At 38.4% G+C, this 19,141-nt stretch overlaps 1 protein-coding gene across 1 annotated transcript in view; it reads left to right on the top strand.

The window, feature by feature from the left end:
• Positions 1–16,409, top strand: part of LOC123358585 (DNA excision repair protein ERCC-5-like) — a 68,804-nt gene extending 52,395 nt beyond the window's left edge. The window contains exons 18-24 of the mRNA XM_045000965.1: positions 833–1,098; positions 1,533–1,652; positions 5,921–6,134; positions 8,072–8,216; positions 13,272–13,472; positions 14,135–14,219; positions 15,577–16,409. Of these exons, the coding sequence (XP_044856900.1) occupies positions 833–1,098; positions 1,533–1,652; positions 5,921–6,134; positions 8,072–8,216; positions 13,272–13,472; positions 14,135–14,219; positions 15,577–16,134 (1,589 nt within the window). The 3' untranslated portion in view covers positions 16,135–16,409. The remainder of the gene's footprint in view (positions 1–832; positions 1,099–1,532; positions 1,653–5,920; positions 6,135–8,071; positions 8,217–13,271; positions 13,473–14,134; positions 14,220–15,576) is intronic.
• Positions 16,410–19,141: the final 2,732 nt, after the last annotated feature.

Raw genomic sequence — 19,141 nt, 5'->3', positions numbered from 1 at the left:
CCCACCATAGTTTCACCCAGTCAGGATTGCACGTATTTTATTTTATCTTATTATTGATTTATTTATTTAAGCGTTTTTGATAGAAAAGCTCTGCCAAAGTCATACCACATAGAAGCTATTTAACATTTTTTTTTTCCCTGGGGGAAGTGCTATGCAACAGGGAAAACAGAGATATGTACTCATGCGCACATATCCCTCCCTAGTTCCTTTTTTCCCTCTTAAATAAATAACTCTTTTTTAGTGTACAGCTTAAAATTTCCTAAATCACACATCTTCATTATTTTTACAGCTGTATTATTTTTATATATCTATCAGCATTAATCCTGAAAACTTTACAATGAGTAGAGGGGAAGGTAAAACTGCAGTTCTCATCAATTCAATACAAATTATTAAAAATGTAATGAATAAAAAAAGGCTAATTGCTGATGTTTCCATAGATGAAATCTGTCTTATTTTAACTCTAAAGACTCAAGCTTTCACATTCTACATGAGTATCAATATTTTATAAGGAAATAAAGAAATGTAAAGCTAGTTCAGACAATCATTATTTTAATTCTGTCTTCTCAGGACATCACTAGTCTGGGGGGAAGGGAGGGGGAAGATACTACAGAAACTGTGAGAGCAGCAAAAGCTCTTAGGTGATGTTAGATGTTGACATTTCCTACTTCTCTCTAACAGTGGGTCTGCCCGGAGGAGTCCTGGAGAATGGCACTGTCTGATGGAAATAATAATAATTAATAAAAAAATAATGTGTCTTAGGAGTTGAGTATGGTATTTTTCCCCCTTAATGAGGAAGAAAACGTGCTTTTTTCCCCCCCTTCCCCTTGTGCAGGTAGCTTTATTGAAGTGGACAGTGAAAGTAGTAATGACACTGGGTTTCCAGGTGAAATATTTAAAACATCACATGCTCCCTCTGAACCTGATGAGACATTGGCTGTTGAAGCAGCAGCTACAGAACTGGAGAAGGAAGGAGATGATGTTGCCACAGATAACCTCCTTAAAGACGCTGCTGAAGAAGTGCAGTTGACTATTCATCAGAATGCTGAAATCGAAAAAGACAGGGAAGATGCAGTGAATGAGTGGCAAGATATTAGTTTGGTAATGATACTTGTTTTTTGTTACTTGTATTGAGGGAATAGTAAAGTAATCTCCAGTTAAATTGCTTTTCTAAAGGACACTATTGAATGGACACTTATGGCAGAGCTATTGTGTGCCTCCTTTAACTTACTGGCTTCATCCCTGTCTTATTCATTTGTCTGCTTGAAAGGTACAGAATATATTGAGCCTGATTTTTCAGAGTTGCTGAGCACCCACAACTCCAGATGAAGTCAGCGGGAGCTATGAGGTCTCAGCTCTTCTATTTATATCCTTATGATGTGTTTCATTAGGAGAGTATGAAGACTTACAGGCATCTGTGTGAATTAGTGGTGCACAGGCTCCTGTTGTAATTATAGTCAAGCACATATATGTATAAACAATTTAATATACTTCACTGTTGGTATGACCAAACTTTGCCTTTATTTAATATGCAGGAGGAATTGGAAGCTCTGGAAAACAACCTTTCTGTTGAGCAAAACATGCTTCAGGCTCAAAAACAACAGCAGGAGCGTATTGCTGCCACTGTAACAGGACAGATGTTCTTGGAAAGTCAGGTAATGTTTGAAGCTCATAATGACATTAAAAATAAAAATCACTGTTTGTACCTCTTGGCAAGTCAAACAGTATGTCAAACACTGTTTATAATGTTTAATTCTGGGTCACTTTTCTCGCTTATGAGCTTGTTTTCTTTCCTCAGCCTACTTGAGAGAATATTAAAAGAACATGTCTCAGATTCAAAATGCCTGAAATATTACATGTTACATTGTACAGTTAAGGTTCATACTTCATGAATAAATAAGGGAAAATATCTTCCCTTTTTTCAAGTATCAAGCTTATATTTTTTAGTGTGGGGCAAGAGAAGGGAGTAATAAGATTGAGTAGAAATTAAAAAGCCTTTATAAGGTGAAGTGCAGCAAATTGTACCTAATGTTGTTTAAACTGAAAGTTTTTTAAAACTGTACTGTTGAAATTTTTGAAAATATACAAATACACAAACGTTCACCTTGTTCACGGAAGGAAGGACAAGAAGCAATGGGCTTAGTCTACAGCAAGAGAGATTTAAGTTAGATATTAGGAAAACCTTTCTAACTATAAGGGCTGTTAAGCTCTGGAATAGGCTTCCAAGGGAGGTTGTGGAATCCCCATTGTTGGAAGTTTTTAAGAACAGACCACATATCAAGGATGGTCAGCACAGGGGGCTGGACTTGATGACTCCTCCAGGTCCCTTCCAGACCTACATTTCTATAATTCTATGAAAACTAAAAAAATCTTTTGGATAATGCTTGTGTGTGTCATATCCAGCTTTGTGTGTGTTCATTTTTCTGCATTTCTTACCAACTGAAGTCATGCTAGTAGCTGATGTTTTTGGAAGTGTAAGCGCATTCTGTATCAGGCTCTGGTTACTGCACATATGCACAATAGTGTTTTTTTGAAACCTTACAGGATTTTCACTCTTGTGGGGCTTAGATTTTGTATTTACCATAGTTGAGTGAAAAATGTGCTTGAATGCTGCCCCTGACTTTTTTTTAACCTCTACCACATTGTATCATTTTGTACGGAAAGTCAGGAGGGAGCTTCTCTCTCTTCCCCCCCCCCCCCAAAATTTGATCTTTGGCTCTTGCTGTACGAGAAATGTAAACCATGCAAAATCCTTTGAGTATTAAACCCTCACAGTAACATAGAATCACTCTAATTTTAATGCAGGTAAACTGTAGCCAGTTAAGGTTTCCTATAGCTTAATAGATTAAGGTCCGAAGGGACCATTATGATGATTATCTGACCTCTTGCATACCACTGGCCAAAGAGCCTCACCCAGTAATCTCTGCATAAAGCCTATAATTTTTGTTAGAGCTATAGCATATCTTTTAGAAAGAGATCCTATCTTGATTTTAAATACTTTATAGGTTTAAAGGTATCTGGTCTTGATTAAAGACTATACAGACTTGACACCCGATGAAGTAACACACAGTGGTATCTGATATTTGTAAACGATGTTCCAAAATACTAATTTGCAGACTTTCTTTGGAGGAAAAGGGAGATAGTTCATATGGTATAAATTGTGTCCCAGTTTCAGGTTAAAAGGCTTCCTTGTACTTTCACCATGATGTGATTTTTAACACCCCCTCCTCCCCACCTTCAATTAATTATACTTTGGTAAGAGCTTGAGATATTGCAAGCCACATGGTGGCAGACAAACTATTAATGCTGTAACTGATCCTAATTTAACAGTAAAAACTGAGCAAATTGTTTTGAAACAGACTTTAACAGGGCACAGAACACAATTCAAGCAAGGGATCTCTGGGGAAAAAAATTAGGGCTGTCAACCGGTTAAAATTAATTGCACAATTAAAAAAAATTAATAAACAATAATGGAATACCATTTATGTAAATATTTTTGGATGTTTTCTACATTTTAAAATATATTGATTTAAATTACAACACAGAATACAAAGTGTATATATTTGTATTTGATTACAAGTATTTGCACATAAAAAACCCAAAAGAAATAGTATTTTTCAATTCACCTAATAAAAGTACTTTAGTGCAATTTCTTTATCATGAAAGTTGAACTTACTTTTTGTACATAATTCTACATTTGTAATAGTTTTATTTTTGAATGCAATGTAAAACTTTAGAGCCTGCAAGTCTACTCAGTCCTACTTCTTGTTCAGCCAATCACTCAGACAAACAAGTTTGTTTACATTTTGCAGGAAATATGCTGCCTGCTTTTTTTTTTTTTTTTGGTATAAAAAACAAAATCACCTGGAAGTGAGAACAGGCGTTCTCGTGGCACTGTTGTAGCCAACGTCGCAAGATATTTACTTGCCAGATGTGCTAAAATTCATGTGTCACTTCATTCTTCATCTACCATTCCAGGGGACATGCATCCATGCTATACGTCCATGATGGATTCTGCTCGATAACAGTCCAAAGCAGTGTGGACTGACGCATGCTCATTTTCATTATCTGAGTCAGATGCTACCAGCAGACGGTTGATTTTCTTTTTTCGCAGTTTGGGTTCTGTAATTTCTATATCGGCGTGTTGCTCTTTTAAGACTTCTGAAAGCCTGCTCCACACAAAGGCACTTCAGATTCTTAAACCATGGGTTGAGTGCTGTGGCTATCTTTAGAAACCTCACATTGGTTCCTTCTTTGCGTTTTGTCAAATCTGCAGTGAAAGTCTTCTTAAAATGAAGAACGTGCTGGTCATCATCCAAGACTGCTATAATATGAAGTATATGGCAGAGTGAGGATAAAACAGAGAAGGAGACATACAATTCTCCCCCAAGGAGTTCAGTCACAAATTTAATTAACACATTTATTTTTTGAACAAGCGTCATCAGCTGGAAGCATTTTCCTCTGGAATAGTGGCCAAAGCATGAAGGGGCAAACGAATGTTTAGCATATCTGGCATGTAAATACCTTGCAATGCCGGCTACAAAAGTGCCATGCAAATGCCTGTTCTCACTTTCAGGTGACATTGTAAATAAGAAGAGGGCAGCATTATCTTTGTAAATGTAAACAAACTTGTTTGTCTGCGATTGGCAGAAAAAGTAGGACTGAGTGGATTTGTAGGATCTGAAGTTTTGTTTTTGAGTGCAGTTATGTAACAAAAAAATCTACATTTGTAAGTTACATTTTCACTACAATACTTGTATGAGGTGAATTGAAAAAAACTTTCTCCATTTTTACAGTGCAAATATTTGTAATAAAAATAATATACACTTATATTCTGTGTTGTAATTGAAATCAAATATATATGAAAATGTAGAAAAACATCTGAAGTATTTAATACATTTCAATTGATATTCTATTGTTTAACAGTGCAATTAACATTGCGATTAATTTTTTGAATGAATCGCTTGAGTTAACTGCAATTAATCGACAGCCCTAAAAAAATGTAAACATTTATAGCCTTTGGTGGTACTAGATAAAAATGAATAAGATCAGCCTGAAAATACTAAAAAATGATTCGCTAACGCGCATCCATGCTTTGCAGAAGGGAGGAAGGAGAAGAAATGGAGAAAGAGTAGTTTCCATAGATTGGGGTATGTGTGCACATAATTGGAGTTGTTATATGTCATATAACAGCACATTTAGCAGAGTCCAGTCTGAAACTAGAAAGGTGTTCTGATAAACAAAAGATGATTTATCCGCACCATTGACACATGTAAATATACCATTCATTCATATTATTATAAGAATTTTTAGAAAAAACAAAAAACATCTAGGATGTTATTGCTGTCTTTCATGGTCAGAAATACGGCTATAAAATTGCTTGCTCACAACTGTTTCTGTCTTCCTGTTTTATGCTACATCATTTATAGAACTGGAGCACCCTTCACGTTAAATCAATAGCAATAGTGAAGTCCAAAGTGAACTTCCTGGAATCTGTAAATTGGGAACACCAGAATTTAAAGTGGTGTCTGCTGTCAGACATGCTTGAGGACTTTTCAAGTCTTGTAATGCTTCACTTTTCCTAAAAGAATATTTACATGAGTAACTTGTATTGAAACAAATGAATTAAACAGTTAAGGAGGCTGGGTGTTTTCCTCTCTAAGTTAGTGATCTATGTAGCCAGTTTTCAGTCATTTTGGAATTGAGAAGTACAGGGAGAAAAATTAGAGAGAGCATTTAGCTTATCCAAGAGACTTGTATGAGTAAGATGAGTAGGATTTGGCCCCTTGACTTTATGTAAATTGTTTAGGTTTTCTGTGAACGAGTAAACACTATCCAAATGTGAACCAAGCACATTTTTGAGTCAAGCAGGCATGGTATTATGAGCTATCCTTTTTTGACGTATTAACCCCACTTCCTGTAGGAGCTTCTCCGTCTGTTTGGTGTTCCTTACATTGAAGCACCTATGGAGGCAGAGGCTCAGTGTGCTGTCTTGGACCTTACTGATCAGACATCTGGGACAATCACTGACGATAGTGATATTTGGCTGTTTGGAGCACGGCATGTTTATAAAAATTTCTTCAGTCAAAACAAGTATGTGGAATATTACCAATATGTGGATATTCAGAACCAACTAGGTAAGGTGCAAGTGCTTGTATGCTGGATATATTTGTTTGTTTGCTTGCTTTTGATGGGAAGTTTTGTTCTATATCTTCTTAATACTGGAACTCATTCAGAATCATATATAACTATTGTGGTGGTAATTTTTTTTTTTTTTGAGAGAGAGAGATCAAAGTCACATCAGATACCATCCTTCTATGTTGGTTTGTGCATTAAGGAATCTCTTTGAATTCACAGCCATTTGTTGCACTAGGACTAAGCTAGTGACCTAATTACAGTAGTAGTAATAGCTACCATGTATGAAATGCAAGTCTGTTTTCTGGTAAACATTCACATTTTGTGTGAAGAAGACAAAAGACCATGCATCATTTTAGTCAGAGAAAATTTATATAGGCCAATTATAAGCTTCTCTAAATAGAAGTTTCTTTTGGACATGCTGACAAACACTGTGTTATAAAGGGATCTAAGGGATTAAATCATGTTGTAGAACAATTTTCAATTACTAATTAATCCATGGTAGTATTTTTCCCTCTGATTGCTGGTGCAAGACCAAAGATCAAAAAAGTATACTGGTCTTAACAAAATTTTTAGCCATGGCACATAGTAAACTATTGAACTTTTTAAATTTGTGTGCCTGTCACCTAATTTATTAGGGACAATTTCTGCCCATTCCTCAGCCGTTACTTAGGCAAAACTACCACAAAACTCCCAGTTCAGAGATTTGAACCAATATTTTAATATGTTTATTGATTATTGATCATGCAAAACTTCTCAATGGTTTTACTTAATGAAAAAGTATTTGTTCTCCTGCTGTGGTTCGTTCTCCCAGCAAATTCTGAGACATCATTTTTGTCCAGTACTGTGTCTGATGTGATAAGCCCTTCTTATTTCTATATGCAAGAGTAACTACAGCAGTTCAAGAAGATAAGTGGAGAAAAGAGTATCTTTTCTCTGATTACCTTATTTATGCCTTTTGTGGCAGAGGTTGCAATTGCTTATGTGAAAAATGTGTTATGAAATTATTTGTGTTTTTAACTATCTGTGATATAGTAGTATATTTGGTTTTGGTCTGTTTTGGGGAAAAAATCAGTTTCACTTTCTGTCTGCCATCTTTCCTGTTCTTCTTTTCTTCTGCACATGGTTCCCTATGCCCAGTGGTCTTTCTCTCCTGCTGCCATGGACATATAGACATTCTGATTAGCTGCCTGATGGATCGTCCTAGCATGCACGCTCCTCCCTTCTCCCTCTCCATTGAAGTAATTTCTGGAGTAAGTTGGTAGATCCAGTCCCTGAGGAGTGGTTCTGGTTTTCTGTCATCTTATAACACCACTTCCTAGTAGTGGCAGCTAGGTTGACTTCTCCTCTTCCTTTCCAGAGCCTGGAGGCCTGTAGATGCAACTTGAAGCAATGAACATGATCATCCTGTGTCCTGCCAACACAGTGTGATCAACCTCCAGCCAGGGAGCATAGACCACACAGTTTGAGAACCGCTGCTTTTAAGCTATTTGAATACTGAGATTCCAGACTTCAGGGTGTTGTGTGCAGCATTGGTTCTGTCTCTGAATTCCTGATATCTAAGCCAATAAACTTAGGTCAGAATTGAAGATGGGGTGAGACATAGGTGTGTGAGGTTTTTTTTTTTAAGGTATAAAATAACATAAAGGCCAAAAATTAATGCAAGTTCCCAGGGTTCCAAACAGCATTTAATTTTGACTCTAAGGGGTTGTCAGATACAGTACTTTAAAGCAATCACTAGGCTAGCAGTAATGTTTTGAGATTGGTCCAGCATGTAAAGCAAGCCCTGACCTTGAATCAGAGTAGCTTTGATCCCTGTTAATGCCTGTGCATTTTCCTGTTACTGTTTTTATTTTCAGATAAGGTGCTATTGTTGTCTTTGGGAGAACAGAGTTTAAATTCATAGAGTAATGTCTGGTTTACGTTTTCTGTCTTATAGGGTTAGACAGAAGCAAGTTAATTAATTTGGCCTATTTGCTTGGAAGTGACTACACTGAAGGAATCCCATCTGTTGGCTATGTAACAGCAATGGAGATTTTAAATGAATTTCCTGGGCCTGGAATGGAACCGCTCTTAAAATTCACGTATGATTTATTTGATTTTTCTTTCCATAATACAGATGTTTTACATATTTTACTATCACTTTACCGTGTAAAGAGAGATGTTGCGAATATAGGTGAAGAGTGCAGGTTATAGAAAACAACATAGCTATCATAGAATCATAGGCCTGGAAGGGATTTCAGAAAGTCACGAAGTCCAGTCCCCTCTGCTGAGTGAGGACCACGTAAACCTAGACCATCCCTGATAGGTGTTTCTCCAATGTTTCCTTAAAATCTTCCAATGATGGGGATTCCACAGCTTCTGTTTGATGCCTATTCCAGAGTTAGTTACCTTTTATAGTTAGAAAGTTTTTTCTAATATTTAACTTAAATCTCCCTTATGTAGTAATGGGCTTAATCTGCAGCGTCCTACATTCAGTGAAAATGGAGAACAGTTGATCACAGGGCTCTTTTCATAGCAGCCCTTACCATATTTGAATACTGTTGTCAGATCCCCCCTCAGTCTTCTTTTCTCAAGACTAAATATGCCCAGTATTTTTAACATTTCCTTATAGGTCAGGTTTTATCACTTATATATATTTTTTGCTCTCCTCTAGACTCTCTCTCTCCAATTTATCTACCTTTTTCCCTAAAATGTGGCACCCTGAACTGGACACAGGACTCCAGCTGAGGCCTCATCAGTGCCGAGTAAAGTGGGACAATGATCTCCCGTGTCTTACATACAACCCTATGGTTAATACACCCCAAAATGATATTAAGCTTTTTCACAACAGCATCACGTTGTTGACTTGTATTCAATTTGCGATCTACTGTAATCTAAGTTTTCTCTCTAAGCCACGCAGTAGCCTATTAAGTGCCGCGCAGGCGCTCAGGGCTGTGGCGGGGAGAGGCGCCTTAAGTAGTACTTTGCACTTGTCTTAATTAAATTTAATCTTGTTGATTTCAGACCCATTCTCCAATTTGTCAAGGTCATTTTAAATTCTAATCCTGTCCTCCAAAGTGCTAGCAGCCCCTCGCAGGTGGTATCTACAAATTTTCTAAACATACTCTCCACTCCATTATCTAAGTCAGTGGTTCTCAGCCAGGGGTATGCAGACGTCTTCGAGGGGGTACGCCAACGTATCCAGATATTTGCCTAGTTTTACAACAGGCTACATGAAAAGCACTAGCAAAGTCAGTACAAACTAAAATTTCATACAAAGAATGACTTGTTTATGCTACTCTGTATACCAGTGTTTCTCAAACTAAAATAAATCGCAATCCCCAGGTTGGGGAAACAAACACTCATATAGTATACAGCAGTGTTTCTCAAACTAGGGTTGCCGGCTGGTCGTGGCTCCCACTTGCTGCAGTTTGCTGCTCCAGGCCAATGGGAGCTGCTGGAAGCGGCGCGGGCCGAGGGACTTACTGGCCGCCGCTTCCAGGAGCCCCCATTGGCCTGCAGTGGCGAACTGCGGCCAGTGGGAGCCGCGATCGGCCGGACCTGCGGATGGGGCAGGTAAACAAACCTGCCCGGCCTGCCAGGGGCTTTCCCTACACAAGCGGCTACCCTAGTTTGAGAAACACTGCTGTATACTATATGAGTGTTTGTTTCCCAACCTGGGGGTTGCGATTTTATTTTATAATATATGGTAAAAATGAGAAAGTAAGGAAGTTTTCAGTAATAATGTGGCTGTGACCCTTTTTGTATTTTTATGTCTGATTTTGTAAGCTAGTAGTTTTTAAGTGAGGTGAAACTTGGGGTACACAAGACAAATCAGCCTCCTGAAAGGGGTGCATTAGTCTGGAAAGATTGAGAACCTCTTCTTATTGCCTTTTATGTCCTTTGCTAGGTGTAACTCATTTTGTTCCTTAACCTTTCTGATTTTGTCCCTACATGCTTGTGCTATTCTTTTGTACTTCTCCTTAGCTATTTGGAAAGGTTTCCATTTTTTTTGTAGCATTCCTTTTTTATTTTTAGGTCATCAGAGAGCTCCTGATGGAGTCATATTGGCTTCTTATTATCCTCCCTATGTTTCCTTTGCACTGAAATAGTTTGCAGTTGTGCCTTTCATATTGTGCCCATTAGAAACTGCTATGGGACCTTAGCTACCAATTCTCTGAGTTTGTTAAAGTCTGCCTTTTTGAAGACCATTGTCCTTATTCTGCTGCTCTTACTCCTTCCTTTCCTTAGAATCATGAAGTCTATTATTTCATGATTACTTTCACTCAAACAGTCTTCCAGCTTCAGATTAGCAACCAATTCGTTTCCGTTGGTCAAAATCAAGTCCAAAATGGCTACTCCCTGACTACTTTCTGATAGAAGAAGTTGTCCCCAATGGATTCTAAGACTTTAACTACCCAGACATGTGTTTCCCATATTATTTTTCAACAGAAAATATCCGCTTAAGACTCCCATTACTTACCAGGTTTTGTGTTGTAGATATTTGTTATTCTAAAAATGCTTCATCCATCTCCTCTTCATGATTTGGTGGTCTATAGTAGATTCCTGCCATGATGCCACCCCTATTTCCCCCCCACCCCTTTTATCTTAACGCAGAGACTTTCAACTGGTCTGCCTGTCACATCCTTCTGAATTTAGGTTATTATTAGCTGAAGTGGCAAGGAAACAGTGGGATGTTCTGATGTAGCTAATAGAATAAAACTGGAGAGATTTGGGTTTTTTTAGAACTGTGCAACTGCTTCAGAGTTGGACTCCTAGTGGAACACACATGCCGTGCCCCCCCCCCCCCCCCACACCCAAGTTTGGGAGAAGGTGTGTTCAATATTTTTTGGTAGAAGGAGGAGAATGAAGAATGGGAATTAGACTGCCTGAAAAGAGACATACAAAGGTTAGGATAGAGAGGGGCAGAGACAGGCTGTGGGTTACGTGCAAGAAACAGAAGGGTCAGGAGGGCATGTAAAGAAGGGTCACTGAAATAGAACCCAGGATTCCTGAGTTTCTACGTTGTTTTGCTATCTACCAGTGGCTGGGCCGTATAAAAGGTAACAGCCTGCTATTCCTATCAGTTAGGTGGAATAGTACAGGTCTGTGCTGTGGACCTAAAGGCGGTCCTGATGATGACCCAAATGGGAGGCCATTATTGTTTCACATGATAGAATTTCTGTATTTTCATTTTGCTTTTCTTAAAATCTGGGAAATATTATCTCCCCCTCGCCACCCTCCAAAAAAATTATATGAATGTTAACATTGCAAAGTCATGCATTTAAAAGTTAATAAATGCTGGAATTAAGGTTGTCCCATGCAACCTTTAATTCAGCCCCCTTGTACATATGCTTTATGATACAGTCTTTCATTACATGATCACAGGCACTTTTTTCCCCACATAACTCCTGTCTCACTCAGGGGACAGTGTGAATGGTGTTCTGGGAATGAATCAGGGTTATGTACTGAATGTGTGTTGCCTGTAGGACCCCAAGCTCATTTGTTGCAGATGTTGGAAAGTGCATAGCTAATGAGGCCTGGACTCACAGGAAGGGAAAAGACTATTCCATTTTTTAGGAAGCTAAATCCTGCCCTGAAAATTTGGATTCTGTCTTTGTCTATTTCAGAGTTCGCACATGTGATGCTGGGCGAGTCATTGAAACCAAAGCTTTCCAGGGTGGCTTCTAACTATGTGCTCTTTATTATTTTGGGTACTCGGCTTTAGATAACTGTGGTCAGACTTGTAGAAGTGCTGAACACACACAACTGAAGTCATAGGACACTATGCAATGAACATATTAAGTGTTTAAAAAGGCTGGGTACACTGGAAAATCAGGTCCTAGGTATGTTGAGTTAGGCACCCAAATTCAGTGGACACTTTTGACCATTTTGAATGAAACCTCTGTGACTCAGTTCCCCATTTGTAAAATGGGGAGGCTGATACTTCCCTACCTCGCAGGGTGTTGTAAAGATAAGCTCATTAATGTTTGTGAAGTACTTGAATATTATGGTGATGAGTGCTGTAGAAAAGCCCATGAAGAAACTAATTCTGTGTTCACTGCAGTGTTTGGATGGCTGTGCAGCCAGTTTGGCATGGGGCCACATGGAAAGTGCATTGTTAGTTATTCACTATTTCTTAGCAGCATCTATCCTTGTGCACTGAATGAATCTGGGGTCCAGTTAAAACAGTATGTAATCAAGACTATCATGCTTATGAGCAAGGCTGGGGTGGGCATGGAGTGGGGTTGGAATTAAGGCTGCATGAGCAACCTTAATTCAGGCACTTTCTAACTTTAATATTTTTTGAATATGGTTCCTTTGTATCTGGTTTATAAATATCTGCGTGGTTGGATTGTATTTTCAACTGTTACTATTTGTAGGTAATATTCCCTCATCTTTAGAAGTCTTCTGGCAAGAGGGCAAGTGCTTTGAAAGGAACAGTGGGCCTTGAGCTGAAGGGTGCACGTGATCCTGTTAGTGAGGATTAGTGGGAGACATTACTAAAAGAGATTTAGTAAGTAGGAAGGCTTCCCTGTTTTCCAATAAAAATTGTTTTAAACCACTTATAAATCCATAGCACAGTTCACTGGAGCCAAATTTTTAAAATTTCATGGAGCAGTTTCACTTGGAAGTGGGCTTACCTGGGGCTATGACTTCTTATTTAAAATATATGTGTATATATATATATATATATATATATGTATATGTATGTATATGTCATTTTTTGTTACAAAAGTCATCCAAGAATCATCACTATGTGTGGAACACTTTTCCTCAGCTCATCAGTAAGGCCATCACCCTCTTTGTATTTATGTACTTCTTGAAGACCCACTTCTGTTGTGCTGCCTTTGAGGAATCTAGTTGACTTCTACTGTCCAGACCAAGATGTGGCCAAAGATCACCTTGACCACTGGTACTTTACAGGTTGTGTATCTTCTCCCTAAAGTGTCTGTGTGCCTTTTGATTGTATGCTTCTTGGGGCAGAGATTGTGCCAGCTTGTTGTTTGGAAATTGCCTATCATGTCATGGCACTACTGGAAACAAATAAGAAATAATAATAATAAAGGCTGTTTAAGTTCGCTTGATAGCCCTTAATAGTCTAAAATGTATTTTACTGAAACAACTGAATGTCTGTCTCCTCCTATACTCTTCAGTGAATGGTGGACTGAAGCTCAGAAGAATAAGAAAATAAGATCCAATCCACATGATACCAAAGTAAAGAAAAAACTGCAGCAACTGCAGCTGAGTCCTGGCTTCCCAAATCCAGCAGTAGTAAAAGCTTACCTGAAACCTGTGGTGGATGAGTCAAAGGGGTCATTCATCTGGGGAAGGCCTGACGTAGAACAGATCAGAGAATATCTTTTTACAATCATATCTGGTTGGAGTTGTGAACCAAAGTTGTTTGACAGAAAAGAATGCATGAGTCTATTAGCAAGTTCAGTAACAGAGAACCAAATTCTACTTGTCTCACTTGCATGAGGAGTGATATCGTAATCTCACTCACTTCAAGCAAAGGTAAGGTGAGGAGGATTTCATTTTAAACATAAACAAAATAAGTGATTCCATCCTCACTTTATTTAGCATCCCTTGCCACAGTCCATGTATTTCTTGCACTGACTGCAATTTGAGATACAGCACTGTGTCTAAAAACGGATGGTCCATAGTTAGGTAACTTAATGAAGCCTCTGGTGTATATACAAACATTGTGGGTTTTTTCTTTTCTTCAGATTAACATATTTTTACAACAATATTAGATGTAGTCAGAGGGATCTTTTTGTTGTTTGATACACAGTTAATGGATAATAGAAAAGAATAAGCTTTTCTGGAGACATTTGCGATAATACTGGCAATAGTTGTTACTAGACCTCGAAATTTCCTTTGTTTTTACAGTACAAAAACTTTTAGGTACAGTATCTTTTAGAGATGCTTGGTTATGTATGGAACTTCCGTTTTTCACATTCATACTTTGGTAGTAAGAAGTGTTTTTTAATTTTTGATGAACCTTAACTGCCTACACATTCTGTCAGAGTTGCTTTGGCTGGACTAGGACAAAGACAGATGAAGTCCTTTTGCCTGTACTTAAACAGCTGAACTCACAACAGGTAATCGTGTTATTGGAGGATTTTATGTAGTTTAAAGCTGGCTTGAAAATTTAAAATCTAGTATTTTTAAAATAACCAACAAAGCTTCAACCAAAAGTATATTATAAGCCCAAATCATTTAACAGACTCTTGATCAAATTCTGTGCTGAACTACAACCCCTGCAATTCCATTGAACTTGTGGGCTGTCACAAGTTGTAAGTCAGCATGGAATTAGGCCTTGTGTATGTAGATATTAAAATTGTAAGTACATATATTTTTAAAATGACATCACATTAGATTTTAAGTTCTTTTGGATGTAAATATTGTACAGTTTGTGTGCTGTGAAGCACTTAGATTTTACTAATTTACAGCATTTAAAATTATACTAATAGTTCTGCTGCCTGTCAACTCCTGAGTTCAGGCTTCTGTTTGTTCTGCAGTAGCTGATATTACAGATTCCTAAAGCACCATAGGTAAACCCCATTTAATCCCTACTTCTGATGCATTGAAGCTTGGCTCCTGTAGGATTTTCAAAGCAGCCTTGCCAGTCTTCCATTCATGTAAAGCTTCATCTAGCTGAATGTTTTTAAATGTTCTCTCAAACAGTTTGGCTAAGTGAGGTTGTACTGTATTCCCTATAAAGCTTTATATGTTAGTAATAGCATCAGCTCTTGCAGGGAGATGCAGATCCCTGAATACAGGAGTAAGCAGATATGGAGGAATTGCTTTTAAAATACTTTGTTTTATAACATAAATATATTGATAACTTTTAAATCTGCACACACTGTTAACAATGTGGCATCTTAAGTGACTCTTTCAAAAAGGTTGCAGTTAAGACTTAAAATGTTGCAGTAAGCATTCAATTCATTTGATCAATGAGAATAACATTTTATTTCATTGGTTTGTGCAAATTAAAAGCATAGTTGTAGGGTTTAGTTAGGAAAGCAATCATTTTATTATGTTAATAGCTTTGCATTTGAGAATATGCTAATAAGTATGTGTGTGTGCAGGTCTGGGAGTCTCTATTTGTGCTGTAATTGCAAATAACGCATGTTAGAAGTATGAACGCAGTATTTGTAAAATGTGAAGGGAATTTTGCTTCCTTAGCCATTAATTTGTTTCTTTAAACAGGGCTGTAGTGTTTCTTGCTCTAAGGAAGCTTTTAAAACTTAATGAATAATTATATTATTGTATAATTACTAATCTCTTCTGGTAACTCATCTTGAACTCTGTATATACTTGTGATTCATATTTCATTTATTTGAGCAGTCTTTGTTCTACACCAATTTAGACTATTGCATAATCTATTTTATTTATAGAATGCCTATCACCATGGTATCTAAACTTCACCTCTTTAATTGTTGCGTATTCTTGTAGACTCAACTTCGAATTGATTCATTCTTCAGACTAGCACAACATGAAAAGCAATCCATTAAGAGCCAGAGACTTCGAAGAGCTGTGACTTGTATGCAGAGGAAAGAAAAAGAAGCAGCAGCTGATGAGGCTACTGCTGTTGTAGAAAGAGAATTTAAACACGGTGAGAAAACTAAAGGAAAAATACATAACATAGACATAACAGATGGAGCTACTGCAGCACAAAGCCAAAGGGTAAAGAGGAAAAAACATTCAAAGTCCGAAGAGGAGAGTTTCCATGGAGGCGGTTTCATTGGTGAGGTGCAGCTGTCAGAAGCATCCAGTGGGTCTTCAGGGGAGGATTCTGAAAGCGAAGTTTTAAATAAGAGCAAAAGAGGAAAAACTGTCAAGGAATCAGCAATTGAGAAAAACACAGTGAGACAGGAGGAAGACATGAATAGTAGCTCAGGTGGTGAGGATGGAGATGAAGAAAACACAGTCATGGTGACTGCCCGATCTGTGTTTGAGGGCAAAAAAGGGAAATCATGGACTAAGAGAGGAAGAAAAAAGAAAAAGTGCTAACTGTGGGTTTTTTTGTGTTTTTATGATCAAGTCTTGATTTGTACTCTAAGGAATTCTATGGTAGAAAAAAATAAATGTAAATTATCCCTTGTTTTTCTGTGTGTATTGCATTGACATTGTAACTAAACTTTAAATAAGAGGAAGTTTTAGCAATCTTGAATGGCAGTTTTTTCAGGACAATTATTCAGAAGGTCCAGTGTTGGTCTTTTTATTCAGTGAAAGTTTCCATTAAATAAATACTTTTTCCGGAGTTATTTTATAAAATTGGGCTTGATGATGATTTGTCAGTGTTATTTCCTAATAACTTAAGTGAGATAGTTGTAGTATGTCACCATCTATCAACTTCACAATTCAGTGAAGTTTGAGAAGTGATGTACAGAAGTAATGTACAGAATTTCTGAGTACGGGGAGAAAGAACCAAAACTGAGCAGATTTTCTCTTACCCTCTTCGGTCTGCCTGTCTTCAAAAGTTTCATGTTCCAAGTCTGTTTACTGCATCTTTCATGGTGCAAAAAATGCTGTGGTAATGGAAGAGAGAAATGGCAGCACTGTGAGAATTAACATAATCCAAAGAGGAATAATCTCTTGTAGTATTAATCTTAAATTATACTTTCTGCCTTCAGATGTGTGTTGGAGGAAGAGGGACTGAAACATAAGTGCTTCTATCAGAGGCCTGGCCTGAGGCCTGGGCTAAAGTAGCAGTCAAAAATGTGCTGATATAAAGCAAAATCACGCTGTGAGCTAGAGGCAAGCCCGGCTCACAGAATCTGACAAAAGCACTGATACTGCAAAACACACATTTTGCAATACGCACAGAGCACTCACACAAACACAATTCAGAAGGGTGGTACCAGAACACCTTGAAACAAGCACATTCTCTAAAGATAACAAGAACACACTTACCCATCCCGAAGATAAGATCAGGATGATTGTGTGATGGATAGAGAGGTACAAGGTGATAGGTGGTAATCGGCTACGTCAGAGGGTGTCAATTAACTACACCAGAGGGGCAGTACTGTATTGATGTATAAAATGGAGCCTCAAAGGGAGTGTGTCTGGCCATTCACTGAGCTGTGTCCATTGTCACAGGCATACACGTGCTAGTGTAACTGTAGACATTGATACGGGGAGCTAGGACTGGGCTTCGTCAACAATAAACCTGGCCAGATGCCTTCGTATCTTAATGGATCTTGTGGTCATTGGGCGGTCTGCTGTGCCACCTGTTTGCACAAAGCTGGGATGGCACACACAACACATGCAGCGGAAAATCTGATGACAATGTGTATGACTCCCATTTGAAGTCATGGGAGTCATCTGAGCATGTCCAAGGGCAAAAATTGTCCAAATTCAGAGGTGATGTGAAACTTGGACAACATTAGACCTTGCATGTGACTAGATGAAACACTGGCAATGATGCAGCAGTGATTTGATGAAAACACCCCGTTGGTGTTTCAGGGTGCCTGCCAGCCTCAGTCCTGGCAGGCTCCCTGATTTAGTACAGTGAGCCTCTCAGACCCTCTAGACAGAGTTCTAGGGGCTGGCAGGTTTCCCACGCTGAGGTAGCAGCCTTATGAGTCTCTGTTTGAGCCAGGACAGCTTTGTGGTCAAAAGGCTACTGGCCTCCAGAGATGTAGCTGGAGCATCCAACTGGGACTTCCAAAGCTGGCAGACTCCCTGCCAATTCCTAGCTAATTGAAATTGAATGATATTTCTCTGTTTCATGACTGTTCAGTGACTAGACAAGAATGCCAATTTCATGTTTTGTTTTGTTTTGGGAGAAACATATCCAAGCTAGATGCAAACAAAAATCCCTAAATTTTGGCCAACTCTGAATAAGACCCACTTAATTTATAACAATGTAAGAGTATCTATATTGGTGTAATGGTCCTCCCCCCCCCCTTCTTATTCTGCTTGCCACTTCCAGCAGTTCTCTGGATCAGTGAAGGCCACTCCATGAGTACAGCCAATTTTTCCTTTCCTGTTAACTTCTTGTAGAACAGGCCTCTACCAATCTGAAACATCCCTCTCTATTTTTCCTAGTTATCTTTCCTGAAATTTTCCAACTTTTTTTTTGTTTAATTGGAGATATACCAATCTCCTAGAGCTGGAAGGGACCTTGAAAGGTCATTGAGTCCAGCACCCTGCCTTCACTAACAGGACCAATTTTTGCCCCAGATCCCTAAGTGCCCCCCTCAAGGATTGAACTCACAACCCTAGGTTTAACAGGCCAAAGCTCAAACCACTGAGCTATCCCTCCCCCTAAAACTTTAATACTATTCTATGGAAGTTTAGGTTCCATACAAGGCTTCAGGGCTTTAATGGGGCTGATAACCTGAAGAAAGATATTTTCATATTCCTGCCTCAAGAAACAAGTGGATAAATCCACGCAGTTGTACTGGTTGGAGGGTCACTCTATATGAAAAGAGAAATGTACAGGTGAGAAATAACTAGTGTAACTGTATCTTTCTAGGGGTATGAAGGTTGTATTTTTAGCTATTGAAGGTTAGGAAATAGAAATTAAGAGTCTATGTTCCTTTTTTGGGGAGAGTTCTGAATGTAAACTTCAGTTCCGTTTAATGTTTCCATGCAGCTGAAAAAGGCCTTAGTTTTAACTTTTCATCATTTTGAAAGTCCACACACATACAGTGAATTGCATGGAACTTTATTTATCTACCTTCCAAGGATGAAAGGCTGGGGTGACTTTGATAGGATTTGACCTTGTGGTTCCAAGGAGGCTAGTATTTCATGTAGGAGTCTTGTAGCAGTAAGCCATTCCCATCTGGGTAGTACCTTTCTGTAGAAAGTGAGGTCTTCTGATACTCCAAGCATATATCCACAGGTATGGATTCAGATGAAAGAGGTGGTCTCAGATCTTTCTCTAATACAGAGCTTCTCAAACTGTGGTCCGCAAGCTCCATTCAGGTGGTCTGCGGATAGTTCCCTCTAAGGTGCGTGTCTGGGCGGCCGCACAGGAAAGAATGAAGCACTGCTCACCTAATTAGTGGAG

Source organism: Mauremys mutica, chromosome 1, assembly GCF_020497125.1.
Source record: "Mauremys mutica isolate MM-2020 ecotype Southern chromosome 1, ASM2049712v1, whole genome shotgun sequence".
In the NCBI taxonomy this organism is placed as follows: Eukaryota; Metazoa; Chordata; order Testudines; family Geoemydidae; genus Mauremys; species Mauremys mutica.
This window is presented reverse-complemented; position numbering and strand designations above follow the sequence as displayed.